The 20,176-nt window shown below is 44.3% G+C and overlaps 1 protein-coding gene across 3 annotated transcripts in view; it reads right to left on the bottom strand.

The window, feature by feature from the left end:
• Nucleotides 1–20,176, bottom strand: part of LOC124787937 (disintegrin and metalloproteinase domain-containing protein 11) — a 1,045,780-nt gene that overhangs the window by 743,126 nt on the left and 282,478 nt on the right. For all 3 annotated transcript variants that reach the window (XM_047254929.1, XM_047254930.1, XM_047254931.1), the window contains exon 3: nt 2,464–2,523. In XM_047254929.1, the coding sequence (XP_047110885.1) occupies nt 2,464–2,523 (60 nt within the window). The remainder of the gene's footprint in view (nt 1–2,463; nt 2,524–20,176) is intronic.

The raw sequence follows: 20,176 nt of genomic DNA, 5'->3' as shown, positions 1-20,176 counted from the left end.
TATAAGAAGAAACAGCATTTATCATTTGTAGCTACTAGTTCTCTTAATTATTCATTTATGTTGATGTTGAAACTTATATGTTAAAGAGCAAGAAGGAGGAGATACTGTCACCATTAAGAGATCCTAAGATCTGCTTCAGAGGGTAGTCAGACAGATGATGATGATGATGACGATGATGTTTGGTTTGTGGGGCGGTCAACTGCGGGGTTATCAGCGCCCGTACGAATTCCCAACCTGTGCACAGTCCAAACTCGCTACATTCATGAATGATGATGAAATGATCGCAACACAAACACCTATTCACCTCGAGGCAGTTGGTCAGACATGGCCAAATCTTCATTTTCGCGTTCAGTATTTTTCGTTGCGCACATTCATTTTACACACGCCTGGAGTAGCATCTCGGATCCGATGGTGGTTAGTCGCCTGTGGACCGTAGAAGGCTCACAAAGAAGATTTTATCTGAACATGCTAATCACCTACACGAATTCGCACCCTGTCATATTCCTTTTAGTGGTAAATCCGGTTATAAACAGATTACTCGCTCAATTGCTGCTCTAGCTGCTGAACTGACCCACGTCCTCTACAAACTACAGTTCGGAAGGAACGATTTTTAGTTTCTACGTTCATCATGATTACAAAATCGTTCAATGTTAAACGTAACGGACGCTCACAGTAGTGTTTTTCATACCACAGAACGTTAAAAATATTTATTTACATAAACAACTTTTGAATATAACACGTTTTTAAAACGGACTAGAAAGTATAAAAAGTTTCCGCTAGGCCCATACAGAGTCCTAACCACATGCAGACAGTCTTGAAATTTTGTGCTAGTGGATTTTTAATATCTATGACGGTACTTGAAAAATTTAAAGCGAAGAATGTTGGATGCCCGCTGTAGGTAACTGATGCATGAATAGTTCCTTTAATTCACTAACAAATAATGCACTGCAAATAACGTGAACTGCTACGTGATTTTTCTCAACTACAGCTACTCTCAACAGTCTTCACTCTTTTCTTCTGTATGCGCCCCTCTGTTTGCCTTTTAAATTTTACAAGTATTGTCACAGTTGTTAAAATTCAGAACAACGAATTTTCAGGACTATCTGTATGAGACTCGGAATATGTATGGGATTGGGAATCTGTATGAGTCCAAGACCAATTATTTTATACTTTTTAGTCCTTTTTAGAATCGTGTGGCATTAAACACTTTAACATTTAAATGATTATTTTCCGCATTTTAGTCTCGTTGGAGTGAAATTTTTCAATCGATTTCAATGAGATTACAACGGAAATGCGGTAAATTTCAGGTTCATTTCAATTTCTCTTCTCCTGAGTGAACCAATATATTGTCTCCTATTACGTATGTATCGCGAAAAGTCTGTGAAGGTAAAACCTAGAGAGCATCGAGTTCACACGGAGGCTTACCAGCAATCGTTCTTAATGCGAAACGTTCGGGACTGGAACACGGAAAGGGGGAAAAAGTAAGGACACAAAAAGTAACCTCCGCCAAGCACCAGGCAAGAAGTCAAGTTATTATTGTATTGTCGTCCATTTCTGAGCTATGTTGAAAGTTTCAAGTCCCCAGATCATCGAGTAGTTTGTTTGAAATCAGTTGCAAAATTTGTAATGAACAGACTAGAAATCGATGTAGTAAAAACGTGTTCAAAAACAATTCAATCCTTCAGAACGTGGCACGATTTAACCTTTATTGTTTGCCGTATTACAGCATTTTTAAATACTTTTATGGAAGCGTGAAGAATAACTGTTATTGGATGAACACCACTCTCTCTCCTCCTGGAATACAATCGCCCTCCCCTCCCCTTGCTTTCTCTTCGCCCCCTCCCCAATCCATTCCTCTCCCCCTCCATGCCTCATCCAGACTTGGAGGCGTGCCATACAGCTTGAAAATTTCCAGTTACATTATTAGAAGAAAGTCTCGTGTATTATGCGCAGTTTTGTATTAAGCTAGGCTGCTCTATCGTTTCAAATATGTTATTTTGTGGTTCAGTTAATCCGCTGCACTTGGGTCAGTGGGTATATGACATCATGACACTCCAGAAATGAAACGGTATTATTTTTCAGAAAAAATTCATTAAGGACTCCGTGTGAACGACATTGCAAGTAATATTCCAGAAATACAACGAATGTGTCTGTCTTGGAAACTATATCCCACGAAAACAACAAATGTGTCTCTCATAAGTCCACGAAAAGCAGTCAAAAAGTAGGACGATCTGCCGCAGTAATGCAGCTCATTCATTCCAGAATTAAACTTTTTTTTATATCATTAATCACGAATACGACTTTTTCCTGATGAATGATTTAATGCTGATGCTGTGTGTTTTGTCTGTGAATGCTACTGAAATGGTTTCGTCTCTGACAGAAGCTGTAATATAGCGTAGCGAGCTCTTCGGTCAACACAAGAACATGCTGCAGCGGTAAGTATGTGAAGTATGCTGTACTCACCCGTACTCTCCCGCGCGCGGAGCTCGAGTATCCGCCCTCGCCGTAGCCCCGCTGCGGGAACTGGAACACAGCAAAGTTACAAGCCGCTAAAGACAACTGTGCGGATCAACATTCGTTTGCATATCACTGGTCAAGAGTCGTCGAATGGAAACATGTGAATTACTGCAAAATACCTTCTCCTGAACTACCAAGCTGCAGAAGCACTCACTGTTTTTCGACTGTAACTTTTTTTAAATTAATTAAGTTTTTACAAAACTGCAACTCGACACAATTAGTTGGATACGAGCTGAAATTATGGTCATACGTCATGGTTTACGTAGGTGCTAGATCATTATCAAGTGATTATGAAATTAAAAAGAAATAACATATTTATACGAAGGCTAATAAAACTGCGAGGTGCCGGGGCTAGCAGTGTATTTAACACTAAATTCCTCTCGAATCTTCGTATAGAAATGATGCTCTAGGCCCCCCCCCCTCCCCTTTTCTAACTCCGACTTTTGCTGCTGCACATGGATTAAGAAGAAACGCGAACTGACTGTCATCGACCCTGCAGGTGGAATAGAAAAGAGTTTGGCACCTGCAATAATTTAATTGGATAGAAATTAAGGAAAATTTCATTAATGTAGTGAGAAATGAAAGGGTTGCTCTACCGATTAACAGAATGAAAGTTCCGTCCAAAATAACAATTTGATTTATTATGACTAAACACAAAATAACAAACAAAACACACGAAACATTTACAATACATCAAATTGGATACTCAAATAAATGCTGTGAAGGTGAATTTGTCAATAAACTAGATTGTAACATTTATGACCAAGTGGTATGTGGAGCCAGTTCCTTGCAACTCAGATCTTAAAGGAACACACAGCCAATTCAACATTAATTGCTGCTTCAGTAGTGAGAACTCAGACAATGAACACCCAAGACACAACAAAGTTAGATAAGACGAACAGGCGCGCTCTGCTGAGCTTTGATTATCACAGAATAAAATCCCCAATCTGCCGGCGCTGCGGACATACATTACCAAGCTGTCTTCTTAACTGCAAGAACACGATCTGGCGTACCGGAGGCGATGGCTGGTTGCTTCGACGTCCTATCGTGGTGATGATAATGTCACGAGTATAGCCCGAAACAAATTATCCTGGTCTGGTTGTTCCAGACTAAAGACTTACTAGCAATACAAATGCGCCTCAGAGGGTACAGTGATCGATTTTAGCAAGTAAAGTCACACAGTAACTCTGATACAGTCAACTTTAGCCAAAACTCCTCAAGACAGACAACATAGGCCGCTTGCATGCAGAACGCTCAATTGCCAACTGTACTCGGAAAGTTACGTTAAAGGCGAAACTTCACCAACTTCGTCAAACAGTTACAATTAAATAAAAGTGTATTAGACAGCCAACGGAAGGCAGGCTGTCCAGAGCAGCGAGAGCTCAGTCTTGTAACCTACTCCGACCGTAAGGCGAGAGCCGACTCTCTCAAGAGACCCCGTACAAACAGAACACAGAACATTCCCGCCACCACGACAGTGGCCATGGTTAAAAGTTCCAATCAGTAACTCGAAAACCGTCGGAAAATTCCCCTCTATTTCCGAAGCACTACCATTCCACCAATGGAGATTCTTGGCGCCAATTTCTGCGCCAATTTTCCTACGTCACGGAGCTATGCCCTGAGGAAGCCAATCACCGTTACGATTTTGCAGAAAACGCTGGAATTTGCCCGCCAAGACTGCCTGGGAACACACGTCATTCCCACGCCTTGCTGGTAGCCCGCCAGAAACGGTTTTCACTAAGTTTCTGCGAAGTAACGGAATCTCTAGCCCCTTCTGGGCGTGTCGCTCCCGCTCTTATGACAATGTCGGCGTCTGGAAAGCATCCACTCGACTCCCTTATACCCGTCGGCATAACCCTTTCAAGCTCAGCAGAACTTGCCTGTCACCTGACCACCCGGGTGACGAGAGACGCTGCGTGGGAAGTCCGTGTGTGAAGGAACAGCAACTTTTCACCGCATGCAATTAGAGAGGAAAATCGAATTACTCAGAGTCAGATAGAAGTAAGAGAGGGGGCTCATGCCACCTCTCAAAACAATCTCAGGTTTCAAGCAGCGTCAAGTGGTTTACCGCCCACGAGCTTTCGGCAGAGATCTCCTCTGCCATTGTCAAGTGGATGACTGTCGAGTGGTTGTCACTGCCGTGCTTATATAGCCGCGCCGTCGACCGTGACGTCACTGGTGCTCGATCCCGCACCATATATGGTCATGTTTTGGCCGCGCGACCGCCGGGCCCGCTTCAACTCCCTCAACACCGGATCCCACGTACTCAGCTGCAATCCACCGTCTCTATTGAAGTTGTTGTCAGAAATTCTAATCTCTATGGCCTCGCTTATCATGCTATCCCAGAAGCCTTTAGTCCGTTTAATAATAGATGTCTCATCGAATGCAATTCGGTGTCCGTTTTCCAGTTCATGTTCTGCTACCGCTGACTTTTCGGGACAGCGCAGACGGTAACACCTTTCATGTTCTATGCGGCGCTGTTCAATAGTGCGAACAGTCTGGCCGACATAGAACTGCCTACATCCACACGGTATCTTGTAAATTCCTGGCGTTCTGAGGCCTTCATCGTCTTTCACAGATTTCATTAGTTGCCGGATCTTTGCAGGAGGCCTGAAGATTATGTCTATTTTATGCCTCTTCAGGAGCCGACTAATCTTCCCTGTTGTCGAACCACAAAACGGAAAGAATGCAACCTGCTTGGTGTCTTCTTCAGAGGTCTTCTCCCTTTGAGGCTTGGATGACACTGTTTGTGAGATCTTTTTGTTGTTGTAACCGTTGTAAGACGTGTATATTTCTATTGTCTATTGTCAAATCACAATTTATGAAAGATGTTTATATTTTATTAATAGGATTAAGTAGGAATAATTAATATTTGTCATGTTGTAAATAATTGTGGTAGCAGGGGATGTCTGCACCAAAGTATTGTTGGCAAGAGAGACCGCACATTGATATAATTTTAAAAAGGGCGGGAGAGACCGCGAATGGATATATTTTAAGAAAAGAGCGAGAAAGACCGCGCATTAATACATTTTGTAATGGTAGCAGGGATTACCTGCACCAGAAAGCATTGTTGGCAGGAGAGACCACACATTAGCGTTCGTAGGAAGTCAGTGGTAAGCGGGATGTGAAGCGAATTGGTAGCAGGTCTGAAGCGAGAGGTTGAGAGGAGCGGTGTGCCTGCCAGCCACCAGCTATGATTTGCAAGAGATTATATATCATAAGAGGAACTAATATTATTGAATTATTTTCTTTGAGAAACTCAAGACTACTCAAGGTATGTTTGCGCAATGCTAGTTGTAAGATTATTGTAAAAAGTAAGTCCCATTTGAACGTTTGTAAAATCATTTCATTACCAACAGTAAATATTTCAAGCGTTTTCAGAATATAATTAATTTTTGCCAGCAATGTTGCATTACTGATTATAATCCATCCCAAAAACCATGAACGTAAAACTTTGCAAAAATTTTATTGTTGTCAAGAAAAAGTGTAACTATGAATTACGTAACTTCAGTCAATTTAAGTAAAGAATAACGTCAGCTTTGGTAATAAATACAGCCATTTATTATGAGAGCCCATAGCAGTTAATAGAGTACAGTAAACCAGAGTAAGTATATTCACGTCGCAGTTCGATGTAGCAGTCAGATGGCGATCCAGTAACAATAAAAAAGGTAAGGAACAGTTTTGGGTAATTGCAGATAACGGCTGAGGGCCATGACGACATATTCTATGTTTCGTCGAAATAATCAGAAAATCACTTTTAATAAGCAGCAATTAATTTGTATGCAAAGATTGAGAAAGAGAATAAATTTCAAATGGAAGATGTCATTTGTTATTATTAAGCAAGAGATAGAAATCCCAAGGAAAGGTTTCATAGGTTATTGTAGAAGGGAAGGTCGCGTAAAAAAAAGAGATGTAGAGGAGACGGGGAGGTTTCACCGTTTTCCTTAAAAACGTTGCGTAAGTGGCCCAATTCTCTCGGCAAGTTTTCAGCGTCTGAGACGGTTTCAGCTCGGTGAGCACCTTAGTACATCGGATGCTCCGCTTCTCTAGAACGGTTACCTTAACCCCCTCAACCACCTGGACACACTTCCCGTTTAACCCAAATTCTCAACCAGTGGCGCACTAGTAGAGCGTCCAAACCGTTAGGTGATTAGTCCTCTAAAAGTTGTACCGCAAATATTGTGGAAATGGAAAGCGTCACTGATGTGCCCTTTTCACAGAATGTATTGGTAGTCAGGGATTCGTATTGTTATCCAACAAACATAAACTTTTGTAAACGGAACGGTGCCCATTTAGCAAAGTAAAAGAGGATAATTTGGAATGCCAGTGGTGTTTGTTGCAGGATTATAGCGCGTGTCGTTTATGTAATGTCGTATTTTAAAAAGTTCCCACATCCACATTTGTACAACTCCTGTGGTAGCACACACTACAGAACAACACAAGAGCAGACACTAGATGTGTGGACTCTAACCAGTAACGAGACAACTGACCTTCACAGGTTGTGTTCAAAATGAACACCGGCAACGGCAGTACACGCTTCCAGTCTGGTATGGAACGACTGCTGCACACGTGCTACCATTTGAGCGAAGATGTCCGAGCAGGCTGCAATAATACGTCATTCTATATCTCGTCCTTGTAGACAGCGTGTTTCAGCTTTCCCCACAGAAACAAGTCTACAGGCGTCAAATCCGGGGGACGGGGCCGGCCAAAGTGTAAGTCCTCTGCGTCCAAACCAACGATTTAGAAACAATGCGTGAACACATGCCGTAGTACGTCGTGAAGTATGAAATGGGCAGCCATCATGATGGCACCACAGGTTCCTCCTAGTCTGCAAAGGAACGTCTTCCAGTATTCGTGAAAGATGGTCTGTCCGGAGGCTGCGATAATTGTGCGCGATGAGTGTTCCGTCTATGAAACATGGACCTGTGAACTGAGGGCTCACTACCCCACACCACACGTTTACTGTGCGAGGACGCTGACGTCCCACCTGACGAAGACAACGGGAATTGTCAGCAGACCAACACTGCATGTTTCGGCGGTTTACCTCGCCATGATTGATAAATGTGGCTTCATCACTATAGAAGATACAGGATACATCTGGAGTAGCCTGTCTTAAAGCCCATGCACATTGTTAGCACGATTCTCATAATCGTTTCCTGCAGCTCTTGATAGAGAGAGATATGGCAGGGATGGAACCTATGTCGATGGAGAATGTGTAGGATATTTGGCGAGCCGGCCGCTGTGGCCGAGCGGTTCTAGGCGCTTCAGTCCGGAACCGCGCGACTCCTACGGTCGCAGGTTCGAATCCTGCCTCGGGCATGGATGTGTGTGATGTCCTTAGGTTAGCTAGGTTTAAGTAGTTCTAAGCCTAGGGGAATGATGACCTAAGATGTTAAGTCCCATAGTGCTCAGAGCCATCTGACCCATTTTTTATATCTGGCGAGCTCATGCCACTTCCTTATGTCATTGCGTGGGAGCAGACGTACGGCTCATCTGCAACAGCAGCAAGAACATATATTCCCACCCTCTTTTGTCGTCATTTAGTTTCCTTCTGTTATGTTGTCTAGATGTTACACTACCACCTTCATGTAACTGGCCGAAGACACTGATAAATAATTGCCGAGATGGTTGACATCTGTTGGAATATGTTGCCGCATGAATCTGCAAGAACGAACTGCATTCTTCCTACACTCTCTATACACCATGTACATGTCGGCTTTTTCTGCACTGCTGGATCCCAAGTCCATTTACGACCTATTGCTTGGACTGCCGCACTAAATGGCAAGTCACAATGCACTCAAGGAACACACAAGCACGCTATAAGCAAACATAACAACATCGTATCTGGCAACTACGCATGTCGAATGACACAAAAAAGTGTCGATGTGGAAACTATTCAAAATACGATATCTCGTAACTGACTTGCACTAGAATACTACAACAAACACCAGCGACATTCCAATTTACCATACTTCTAGTTTGTTAATGTCAATAGGCACTGTTCCATTTAAAAAGTGTGTGTTTGCACAAAAAATAAAATTTATAAGTATTATTATAATCTGTTGAAAATTTGCGTTGGACAGAAAATGTGTCCGGATGGACGAGCCGGCCAAGACAAACGTTCTACAGAGGTGGAGCATCTGGGTTCGAGTCCTGGTGCGCCACAAATTTTCTTCCTTCACCACTGATTTATTTCAAAGCCTTCAGGCGGCTGATGCCCTGTTTTCTCATAATATAGTTTCTTTACAACCACTTTACCACCAGTGGTGTCTGGTCGGTCGAACATGTCTGACAAAACAGACACCACATATCTATAGGTCTACACTAGTCTAAGGAAACGTTCCATATTTTACTTCTTACACAACTGTTTGTAGGCACTGCACAATTTTTTCAGTCCTTTCCCCGCCGATCCGCTCTTTGCACGAATGAACATTTATGATTGAGCTTCTGCGCTGGAATTACTGGGCAGTCCGTTTCATTCTACAACGTCGAACGCAGTTCCTGTCATGTCCGACATGCTTAAAATAAATCACCTCCTTAAATGCAAGAAAACGCTCTCCCAATTTGTTTTCAACTTCGGTGGAGAACATTTTACTATGGCCAAAAATTTTTGTATTCCCGTTTGCATTTTTGTTTTCATTTTCGGCAAGCTACTTAACTGTTCGCTTCTGCACAGTCAATATGTATTCCAATTCATTTACAACGTAGTCCCCATTTAATATACTGTTACATCTAAATGCAATTCATCACTGATCGACTTTGCATGACAAATTTCTGTTGGCATACTCCAATACAAAGTAATTGTTTAATTAATAACTTGGGATAAAGACATCATTAGAAAATTCACCACATCGTCCGTAAACATTATTTGCAATAATAATGCTACAGGATTTTAAAAGCTCACTTCATGAGCAAATTTCTTATATTGTACGGGTACAATAGAGAAAATTTATAGCGTCACATTATAGCCAACGTTGCCGTTTTCTCTTTGTCAATTTCCTCCAAGCGAACCACAACGAATACAGATTCGTGATTGTTGGAAAACTAAGATTATTTCAGGTATAAAGGTATGAAAAGTAAAGTTACAGGTTCTGTTCCTAGACGTGCCAACTGGGTCCGACTGACCATCGTGTCATCGTCTGCCAATGGTCTCAGTGCATGCAGTATGGAAGGCCATGTGGTCATCAGACCACTCTCTCATCCGTTGTCAGGTTTCGTGACTAATAGGTCGAGTAACGCTTCAGATTCTCCCGAGGCCTAACACTCCCTGTACCAGTCCTCACACCAAGGAAAAATCTCTGGCAATAACGGGAAATCGAATCCCGTATAACAGTCAGCCAAGCTGACATCTCAACTCCGGACGTGGGTTATTACATGTATATTCGCCTAGGAAAAAAAAAAAAAAAAAAATCACGTGACCACCTGCTTTATAACAGTAATTCTTTTGGCCGCGTTCATGAAATGTCAGATGAACTCTGCGCTGACAGAAAAAAAAAGGTCACCAAGAAGTTGTGTGACATGAACGAAAGTTGGTAGGCGTGTTTCTACATGTGAAATGAGGCGTCTATTCAGACTTCAGTCCAGTTCTATAACAGTGGCGCTAGTAGCACCCGTATGAGGATGAAAATCAGGTTTGCTTTAAATACGAGCCATCCGCCCTGAAGCATGCATTCCACTGACCCCGAACCACAGCCATTTGCGACTTCAATGGTGTCAAGCGAGAGCTCATTGGAGTGCAGGGTGGAATTCTTTTATGAATTCTGATGAAAGCTGGTTCTGCTCGGTGCGAGTGACTGCCGTGTGTTGATTAGAAGGAGGGCATTTGTCTGCGTGCTAGGCGCACTACAACTACACCTGGAGCTGTGCTCCGGGATGCAATTTCGTACGCACCCTGACTGCAAATTTGTAAATCAGTCTGGTGATTCGAGCTGTTATGATGCATTCATGAACAGCATTCCAAGGGATGTTTGTAACAGGATAACGCTCGCCCAAATACCGCTATTTTAACCAAATGTGTACTACAGGGTATCGACGTGTTACCTTGGCTTGCTCGGATCATCAAATCTGACTAGAATCGCACACATCACCGGACGACAACTCGAGCGTCATCCAATAACGCCATTAATCGTCTCTCTATTCACCGAACAACTGCAACAGGCATGGAACTTCATCCCACAAACTGACATCTGGCACCTGTGCAACACAATGGATGCACGTTTGCATGCTTGCATTCAATATTTTGGCGTTTACACCTATTATTCATGTATCAGTGTTTCACATTTGCAATCTCGCGTTTACATTAACCTGTGATCTTGCATTGTTGTTGTTGTCGTTGTTGTTGTTGTTGTCTTCTGTCCGAAGACTGTTTGGTGCAGCTCTACATGATGCTCTATCTTGTGCAGCCCTCTGTATCTCCGAATAACTACTGCAACCTAGATGTTAATGAATCTGGTTACTGTATTCGTCTCTTGATTTGCCTATATGTTTTTTTCCCAACCACACTTCCGTCCAATATTAAATTCGTGATTCCTTGATGTCTCAGAATGTGCCCTATCAACTTTAGGTCAAGTTTTACCACAAATTCCTTGTCTCCCCAATTCTATGCAGTACCTTCTCACCGAGCGAGGTGGCGCAGTGGTTAGACACTGGACTCGCATTCGGGAGGACGACGGTTCAATCCCGCGTCCGGCCATCCTGATTTAGGTTTTCCGTGATTTCCCTAAATCGCTCCAGGCAAATTCCGGGATGGTCCCTTTGAAAGGGCACGGCCGACTTCCTTCCCCATCCTTCCCTAATCCCATGAGACCGATGACCTCGCTGTCTGGTCTCCTTCCCCAAACAACCCAACCCCCCAAGTACCTTCTCATTAGTAACGTGACCGACCCACCTAATCTTCAGCATTCTTCTGTATCACCACATTTCGAAAGCTTCCATTCTCTTTTTATCTAAATTGTTAATCGTTCACGTTTCACTTCCATACATCGCTGCGCCGGCCGGTGTGGCCGTGCGGTTCTAGGCGCTTCAGTTTGGAACCGCGTGATCGCTACGGTCGCAGTTTCGAATCGTGCCTCGGGCATGGATGTGTGTGATGTCCTTGGGTTAGTTAGGTTTAAGTACTTCTAAGTTCTAGGGGACTGATGACCTCAGAAGTTAAGTCCCATAGACCTCAGAGCCATTTGAACCATTTTTGATACATCGCTACGCTCCAGACAGATAAATATTTTCAAAAAAGACTTCCTAACACTTAAATCTATATTCGACGTTAACAAATTTCTCTTCTTCTGAAATGAATTTATTGGCATTACCAGTCTACTGTTTAAATCCTATTTACTACGGCCAAACAGCAAAAATCATCTTTGTTTTGCGTGTTTCGTTTCCTAATCTAATTCCCTTAACATCACGTGATTTAATTCTACTACGTTCCATTACCCTTGTTTTGCTTTTGTTGATGTTCATCTTATATCCTCCTTTCAAGACACCATCCACTCCGTTCAACTGCTCTTCCAAGTCCTTTACTGCCTTTGACAGAACTATACTAAAGAACCAAACCAAGTGATATACCTGCCTAATATCGTGTAGGGTCCCCTCGAGCTCGTAGAAGTGCCATAACACGAGGTGGCATGGACTCGACTAATGTCTGAGGTAATGCTGGAGGGAATTGACACCATGAATCCTGAAGGGCCGTCCACAAATCCGTAAGAGTACGAGAGGGAGGGGAGGGGGGGGGGGGGAGATCTCTTCTGAACAGCACGTTGCAAGGCATCCCAGATATGCTCAATACTGTTCATATCTGGGGAGTTTGGTGGGCAACAGGAATGTTTAAACTCAAGACAGTGGTCCTGGAGCCGCTCTGTAGCAATTCCGGACGTGTGGGGTGTCACATTGTCCTGCTGGAATTTCCCAAGTCCGTTGGAATTCACAATGGACATCAATGGGTGCAGGTGATCGGACAGGATGCTTCCGTACGTGTCACCTGTCAGAGTCGCATCCCATATCACTCCAACTGCACACGCCTCATACCATTACAGAGCCTCCACCAGCTTGAACAGTCCCTTGCTGACTTGCAGGGCCCATGGATTCATAAGGTTGTCTCCATACCCGTACACGTCCATCCGTTCGATACAATTTGGAACGACACTCGTCCGACCAGGTAACATTTTTCCAGTCATGAACAGTCCAAGAACGCTATTAACGGGCCCAGGCAAGGCGTAAAGCTTTGTTTCTTGCAGTTATCAAGGGTGCACGAGTGGGCCTTCGGCTCCGAAAGCGCATATTTATTTTGTGTCGCTGAATGGTTCGAAGGTTGACGACTGTTGATGGCCCAACATTGAAATCTGCAGCAATTTGCGGAAGGGTTGCAGTTCTGTCACGTTGAACGATTCTCTTCAGTCGTCGATGGTCTGGTTCTTGCAGGATCTTTTTCCGACCGCAGCGATGTTGGAGATTTGATATTTCATGGTACACTCTTGAAATGGTCGTACGGGAAAATCGCCACTTCATCGCTGCCTCTGAGATGCATCGCTCTTGCGCCGACTGTAACACCACGTTCAAACTCCCTTAAATAGTGATAACTTGCCATTGTAGCAGCAGTAAGCGATCTGACATTACACCAGACAATTGTTGTCTTACATAGGCGTTGCCGTCAGCAGCGCCGTATTCTACATGTTTACATATCTCTGTATTTGAGTACGCATGGCTATACCAGTTTCTTTGGCGCTTCAGTATACAATGTCATCGGAAAACCTCAAAGTTTTTAGTTCTTCTTCCTGAACTTTAATTACTGCTCCAAATTTTTCTTTGGTCTCTTTCACTGCTTGTTCAAATACTTACAGAATAACATCGAGGAGACGCTACATCCCTGTATCATTCACTTCTCAACCACTGTCTGCCTTTCATGCCCTCGACTCTTATAACTACCGTTAATCATTGAAATATGTTGCCTAAACAAATGTATTCCCGAAATTTCGTTACTCTATATTATTTTTTGGTTCTGTGATTTTTCTTGCGGCAGTCCACAAACAATACAACGCTATCTTTAGACCAGCTGTTCTTCAACACACAGAACTCATAGCTGACAATATGGCTCCAAGCAGCATTTAGCTAACGCTGGCTTCTCTAAATGTCGGACAGTACGACACGTACGAATTTTGCAGTGCTGGTAGAAGTTAGGAGCGGGTACAATATAGGCAACAGTCCCCTATATCGCGGAATGGCGAGACGCGTTTGAAAATTGACTTTTTATCCTTCCAATTGTCGGTATCTTCTTAAACACGGCACTTTTTAGGCGGAACGGACGAGAGGGAAGACGGCGGTGGCAGAACGACGCGGAAGAGTGCGGCGTCGCTGTGCCGGGTCAGCGCCGGCGGAAGTCTGTCGGCGGGCCCATTAGTGGATGTCAGCTGGCGCGGACACGTAAAGCAAACACAATAGCGCCGAGCCACAAAACTGCCAGCCCGCATTATTACCTGCCGTGGCGCGGGAGGCCGAAATTGCTTTCCGCTCGTGTTGTGCGCTGTGTTTACTGCGACAAAGGGGGACCCGGGAACTCCCCCAAGAGACGGGACGAGCCGGGCTGAGGCGGCGTGAGGAACTCCGGCCTCCGCCGCCCGCCGCCTAAGAGCCTTCTGGGCGTGGCATTGCTGCAAGATGGAGCGCCGTGGGAGCCGTACCGAGATACTGCTGCCGCTTAACCCTTTCGCTGCTACAGACGGGAGCACTGCATTCCGTGGTGAAGCTATTGTTGTTATGACTTCACACACAGTGGTACTGACAAGGGATTTCAGATTGATACCGTATGTCTCGATTTTCGAAAGGCTTTGGACACAGTACCACACAAGTGCCTTATGCTGAAACTGCGTGGTTATGGAATATCGTCTCAGTTCTGTGGCTGGATTCGTGATTTCCTATTAGAGAGGTCACAGTTCGTAGTAACTCACGGAAAGTCGTCGAGGAAAACAGAAGTGATTTCTGGCGTTACCCAAGGTAGCGTTCTAAGCCTTCTGCTGCTCCTTATCTTCATAAACGGTATCAGAGACAACCTGAAAAGTCGTTTTATGTTGTTTGCCTTCGTTTATCGTCTAATAAACTCATCAGAAAATCAAAACAAATTGCAAAACGATTTAGAAAAGATATCTTAATGGAGCGTAAATTGGTAATTGACCCTAAATAATGTAAAGTGTGAGGTCATCCATCTGAGTGCTAAAAGGAATCCCTTAAACGTCAGTTACATGATAAATCAGTCAAATATAAAGGCCACAAATTCAACTAAATACCTAGGAATTACAATTACGAACAACTTAAATTGGAAAGAACACACAGAAAATGTTGTGGGGAAGGCGAAACAAAGACTGCGATTTATTGGCAAAATACTTAGAAGATGCAATAGATCTACTAAAGAGACTGCCTGCAGTACGTTTGTACGCCCTCTTTTGTAGTACTGCTGAGCCGTCTGGTATCCTTTAATAGATAGGATGGGGTGCAAAAGTAGACTAGCATGCAAGTGGTGCACCCGGGGAAACGTGACTTGTCACTCTTAAATAGTCTACAATACCGGCTGCTGGACCTAAACCGGATTTCCCAGCTCTCTAAAATACAGCATAATGAATAGATAGGATTAGTGGAGTGCATCGAGAAAGTTGAAAGAAAGGCAGCACGTTTTGCATTATCGCGAAATAGGGGAGAGAGCGTCACGGACATGATATAGGATTTGGGGTGGACACCATTAAAACAAAGGCGTTTTTCGTTTCGGCGGAATCTCCTCACGAAATTTCAATCACCAACTTTCTCCTCTGAATGCGAAAATATTTTGTTAACGCCTACCTTCATGGGGATAAACGATCATGATAATAAAATAAGGGAAGTCAGAGGTCACACGGAAAGATATGGGCGTTCTTTTCTTCCGCGCACTGCTGGAGACTGGTATAATAAACAATAATTGTGAAGGTGGTTAATTGTGATTTAGATGCAGATGGATGTACTGCTCCCCAAATTCTGGTACCTGTGCTGAGAGAGGATGTTGCAGCCGATATGAAATGTTTATCACCAATTTTTCGAAAACTATTTGGTGTCAAGATTTTATTTTTGCACACCTTACGGCCTGATATCTTCACTTGATAACGGACAGAATTTCTCTTTGTTGTATACCATAGTTAGTGTGCAGCATCAAATTAAGTAAAGCATTGCGCGGATTTTTAAAGATTCAGCAGAGGTGAAAACGCATTGTGTAATCTTTGCATATGGTTGATTTTGGCTCATACATTGCAGTGAATGAAAAGTAGATAAGATATCGAAATTATATATAATATTGATGGCAGAAGGATATCTCGCTCCGTTCTCAAGAGTTTGGGTTTTATATCCGGACCGTCGTGCCCGATGCGCCCATTCATGTCCTTGCGCATCGCGAATCGTGTGGTCATAACAATTCTGATATCTCATAAGCGGTTCAAGATATCGAAACGAGATTTTTTGCAAATGATAGCAAGCAATGAGGCACATGTGTCATAAAATAAATATTATTCACGGAGGTATGGAAGTAACTCGTCCGCAGCAATGAGAGGTCGGCAGCTCGCGTTTCTGTATACAGAAAAACCATACCTTACCGGCATTTCCTATCTAGTACTCTTAAGTGGGCAGATAAAATACCTTCACTGAGCTTGTGGTTATATAGTGGAGTTAGATTCAGTTTATTAAATGAGTATTTATTTGCAGTTGTTAAGCCAGTTTTTTCTGTAAAATGCGTTCCCTCAACAATGACTGAGAAGTGTTTACTTGCTCTGAGCACTATGGGACTTAACATCTGAGGTCATCAGTCCCCTAGAACTTAGAACTACTTAAACCTAACTAACCCAAGGACATCACAAACACCCATGTCCGAGGCAGGATTCGAACCTGCAACCGTAGCGGTCGCGCAGTTCCAGACTGAAGCGCCTAGAACCGCTCGGCCACACCGGCCGGCTGCTGGACGCACTTGGCGGTGAAATAATGAATGACTATGTAAGGTGGCATCATTTATAGCGACATTACAACTACCACTCCGGAAGTATAAACATCGAGACAGGAAACCATTAACGATACTGACATCGGCTAGGGATCTTAATTTGTAGCAGAATATCTGTACGTTGGGCGATAGTGAAGCGGACGGAGACGGGAGGCTCAAATGGCTCTGAGCACTATGCGACTTAACTTCTGAGGTCATCAGTCGCCTAGAACTTAGAACTAATTAAACCTAACTAACCTAAGGACATCACACACATCCATGCCCGAGGCAGGATTCGAACCTGCGACCGTAGCAGTCCCGCGGTTCCGGACTGCGCGCCTAGAACCACTTGACCGGAGACGAGAGGCTGGTAGGAGAACGGGAAAGACACAAGCGTGGCAGGCAGGCCCGAGAGCTGAAGACAACAGCGCCCGTAAGCTACTCTGGAAATCCCAGGCGGGTGGACCGCGGCTTAGCGGGAGCCACGTGGCCGAGGACAAGGAGGAGACACAAGGGCTCGCTCACAAAACGCGTGGCGGCGTGTACGTGGTTTTCCCAACGGCCGGAGCGGAAGCTTCTGGAACAGTCTGGAAGCTTCTAGAAGCTTCGGTCGGTTGCAAAAATGAGATTGTCGGCGCTCGGAAACGAACGCCTTCCAGCAACATGATTGGCCACACACATTAAAAGGGGGAAGAAAAAAAGAACAGGAGCTACGAAAACGCGTAGCGACTGAAAAGGACTTGTTTCTGGAGCGTCGAGGAGAGAGGCTGGTCCTGGCGAGGCGTGCGACATCGTTACTGGGACAGAGTGCTTGTAGCGAGAGCCTGAGGATCGTCTGGTGTTCCACGGCAGCCGTGGAGGTGCCCACGGAAGCTTTTGGTGAAGTAGAATTTATGTTATCTCGCTGAGCCGAGAACCTTTGCAGCGATAAGCGTCAGATCACTGTAGTGGTCGTGCGAGGGAAGTGAAGTAAATTGCTGATAACGTGTCTTTTCGTTCTATGCTGAGGCTTCACGTTGCTAGTCGCGAGTGAAGTTCTAAATATAATTGCAATTGCCATAGCTGATGCCAGTATTCCGCGCTTGAATTAACGACCGCGCTTATATATCACAGGACAGTGCCAGAAAGAGCGATTACCAAATGTGATTAGGCAGAACTATAATGCTACTCGTACTGTGTAATCTTGAATAGAGTGAATTGCAGAAGAGTAAAGAATTTAACACTACTGAGTGTGTCATTTCATAGCTAGTACTTTCCTTTGTCATTTTATGATGTCCTTATTTGTGTATTTCATGTTTGCAACCACCTGGTGGAGCCAGTGTTTGTAGGTCAGCACATCTGAACATTCTAGCGTATACTGAGGATATGGTTAGAAACTAATCAGATTTGCATACGCCTAGTTAACGTCACATATAGAGCAAAGCATAAGCTTACCCTTCTGGAGAGCGTATAAGTGTCAGGGCGACAAATTAGCGTTATAAAATCCGCTGTGCAAAATTTTTCACTTATACGTTCGGCTCTCAGTCTTAACCATCAGCAGAAAAGAGCAAAACAGAAGCGGTAGCTTACAACTAGAAAGGTGATGAACCTCTTCTCGTCATTACTTGTGTTACTGGTAGACTGGATAAATCTCTTCCATTCTGGCATTGCTGGCACTTGTAGAGCGGCCTCCATTGAGTGGAGCCATACATCAACTGTATATCTTGGAAGGTAGGTGTAAATATGGCTGATGGAATGAGACTGATCTTGTTCTAATCTATAACAGTAATGCACTGCTTGACTTACCTTGAAATATCAGAGGTTGCATAACACCTAAGTGGCCTACTTCTGTTACAGTGCGACCCAATTTAAGCCTCTGGACTTCTTTAGATTTTGGGAGAACTGTGAGGGGGGTGACGCATTTGATTCCTCTCATACTGTGAAAAATATTCCAGCCATTGATAGTAGAGACAATGAAACTGCCAATAGTGAATACATACTGACAGCATGTTACAGCTGGGGCAGGCTCTTTAGTATGGTACACAGTCGACATCTCCAACTGTTGTGCTTTTTAACAGAATGGCTCAACTAACAACTTCAAATAACTGCTGACTTAATAAACTGGAAATAAGACCATCTAAGTAAAAAATGTAAGCCCATCCTTTCTCAAGAGACGAAATTAGGGAAGGGATCGATGTTTGACGCTGAGGCGTGGAGTGAACTCGACGTTCTGTCACAAAGGTATTCCACTGGTTTCAGGTTGGGATTTTTGACAAACCAGTCCAAGTCAAGAATGTTGTTGCCCGCGAGCCAGTTTCTTTTGGCGGAAAATCATAGTAACACAGATATTCATAGGCGCATGCACGATGTCTAAGGAGACCTGGCAGTGAATGAAAGCACGGCGAGTCGTTGAGCGATGCGTCTGTGATCATCGCATCAACGTATAACCAACCTGTCCGATCTCCCGCGTGCCGGCTGGCTGCACACAGCTGTGACTGCTGCAACGTTGAAACGTGCGGACACTCTCACTCGAGGTGATCGGCGGATCATAAACACCTCGCTGCAAAAGTGGACGTCTCCGTTGGTAGTGCTGACACACTCTTATCAGTTGGGGTATGCAGAGATGTGTGCCAGCTGGGTTTCTCGCGGCAGTCCCTCATTCCGAAGAAAAAGTTCAAAGCAGCACCCTCAGCCGGTAAAGTCATGGCGAAGGTCTTCTGGGTCTCTGAAGGGGTTATTCTGTCTTAGGTCCTCTCTCATGATCCAAATATCAACTCTGAAGTGTATTGTACACTACTAGCCATTAAAGTTGCTACACCACGAAGATGACGTGCTACAGACGCGAAATTTAACCGACAGGGAGAAGATGCTGTGATGTGCAAATGATTAGCTTTTCAGATCGTTCAAGCAAGGTTGGCGCCGGTGGCGACACCTACAACGTGCTGACATGAGGAAAGTTTCCAACCTATTTCTCGTACACAAACACCAGTTGACCGGCGTTGCCTGGTGAAACGTTGTTGTGATGCCTCGTGTAAGGAGGAGAAATGCGTACCATCACGTTTCCCACTTTGATAAAGGTCGGATTGTAGCCTATCGCGACTGCGGTAGTATCGTATCGCGAAATTGCTGCTCGCGTTGGTCGAGATCCAGTGACTGTTAGCAGAATATGGAATCGGTGGGTTCAGGAGGGTAATACGGAACGCCGTGCTGGATCCCAAGGGCCTCGTATCACTAACAGTCGAGATGACAGGCATCTTATCCGCATGGCTGTAACGGATCGTGCAGCCACGTCTCGATCCCTGAGTCAACAGATGGGGACGTTTGCAAGACAACAACCATCTGCACGAACAGTTCGACGGCGTTTGCAGCAGCGTGGACTATCAGCTCGGAGATCATGGCTGCGGGTACCCTTGACGCTGCATCACAGACAGGAGCGCCTGCGATGGAGTACTCAAAGACGATCCTGGGTGCACGAATGAGAAATGTCATTTTTTCGGATGAATCCAGGTTCTGTTTACAGCATTATGATGGTCGCATCAGTGTTTGGCGACATCGCGGTGAACGCACATTGGAAGCGTGTATTCGTCATCGCCATACTGGCGTATCACCCGGCGTGATAGTATGAGGTGCCATTGGTTACACGTCTCGGTCACCTCTTGTTCGCATTGACGGCACTTTGAACAGTGCACGTTACATTTCAGATGT

The sequence above is a fragment of the Schistocerca piceifrons genome, chromosome 3, assembly GCF_021461385.2.
Source record: "Schistocerca piceifrons isolate TAMUIC-IGC-003096 chromosome 3, iqSchPice1.1, whole genome shotgun sequence".
Lineage (NCBI taxonomy): Eukaryota > Metazoa > Arthropoda > Insecta > Orthoptera > Acrididae > Schistocerca > Schistocerca piceifrons.
Note: the sequence above shows the minus strand (reverse complement) of the source record. Positions and strands in the feature narration are given on the sequence as shown.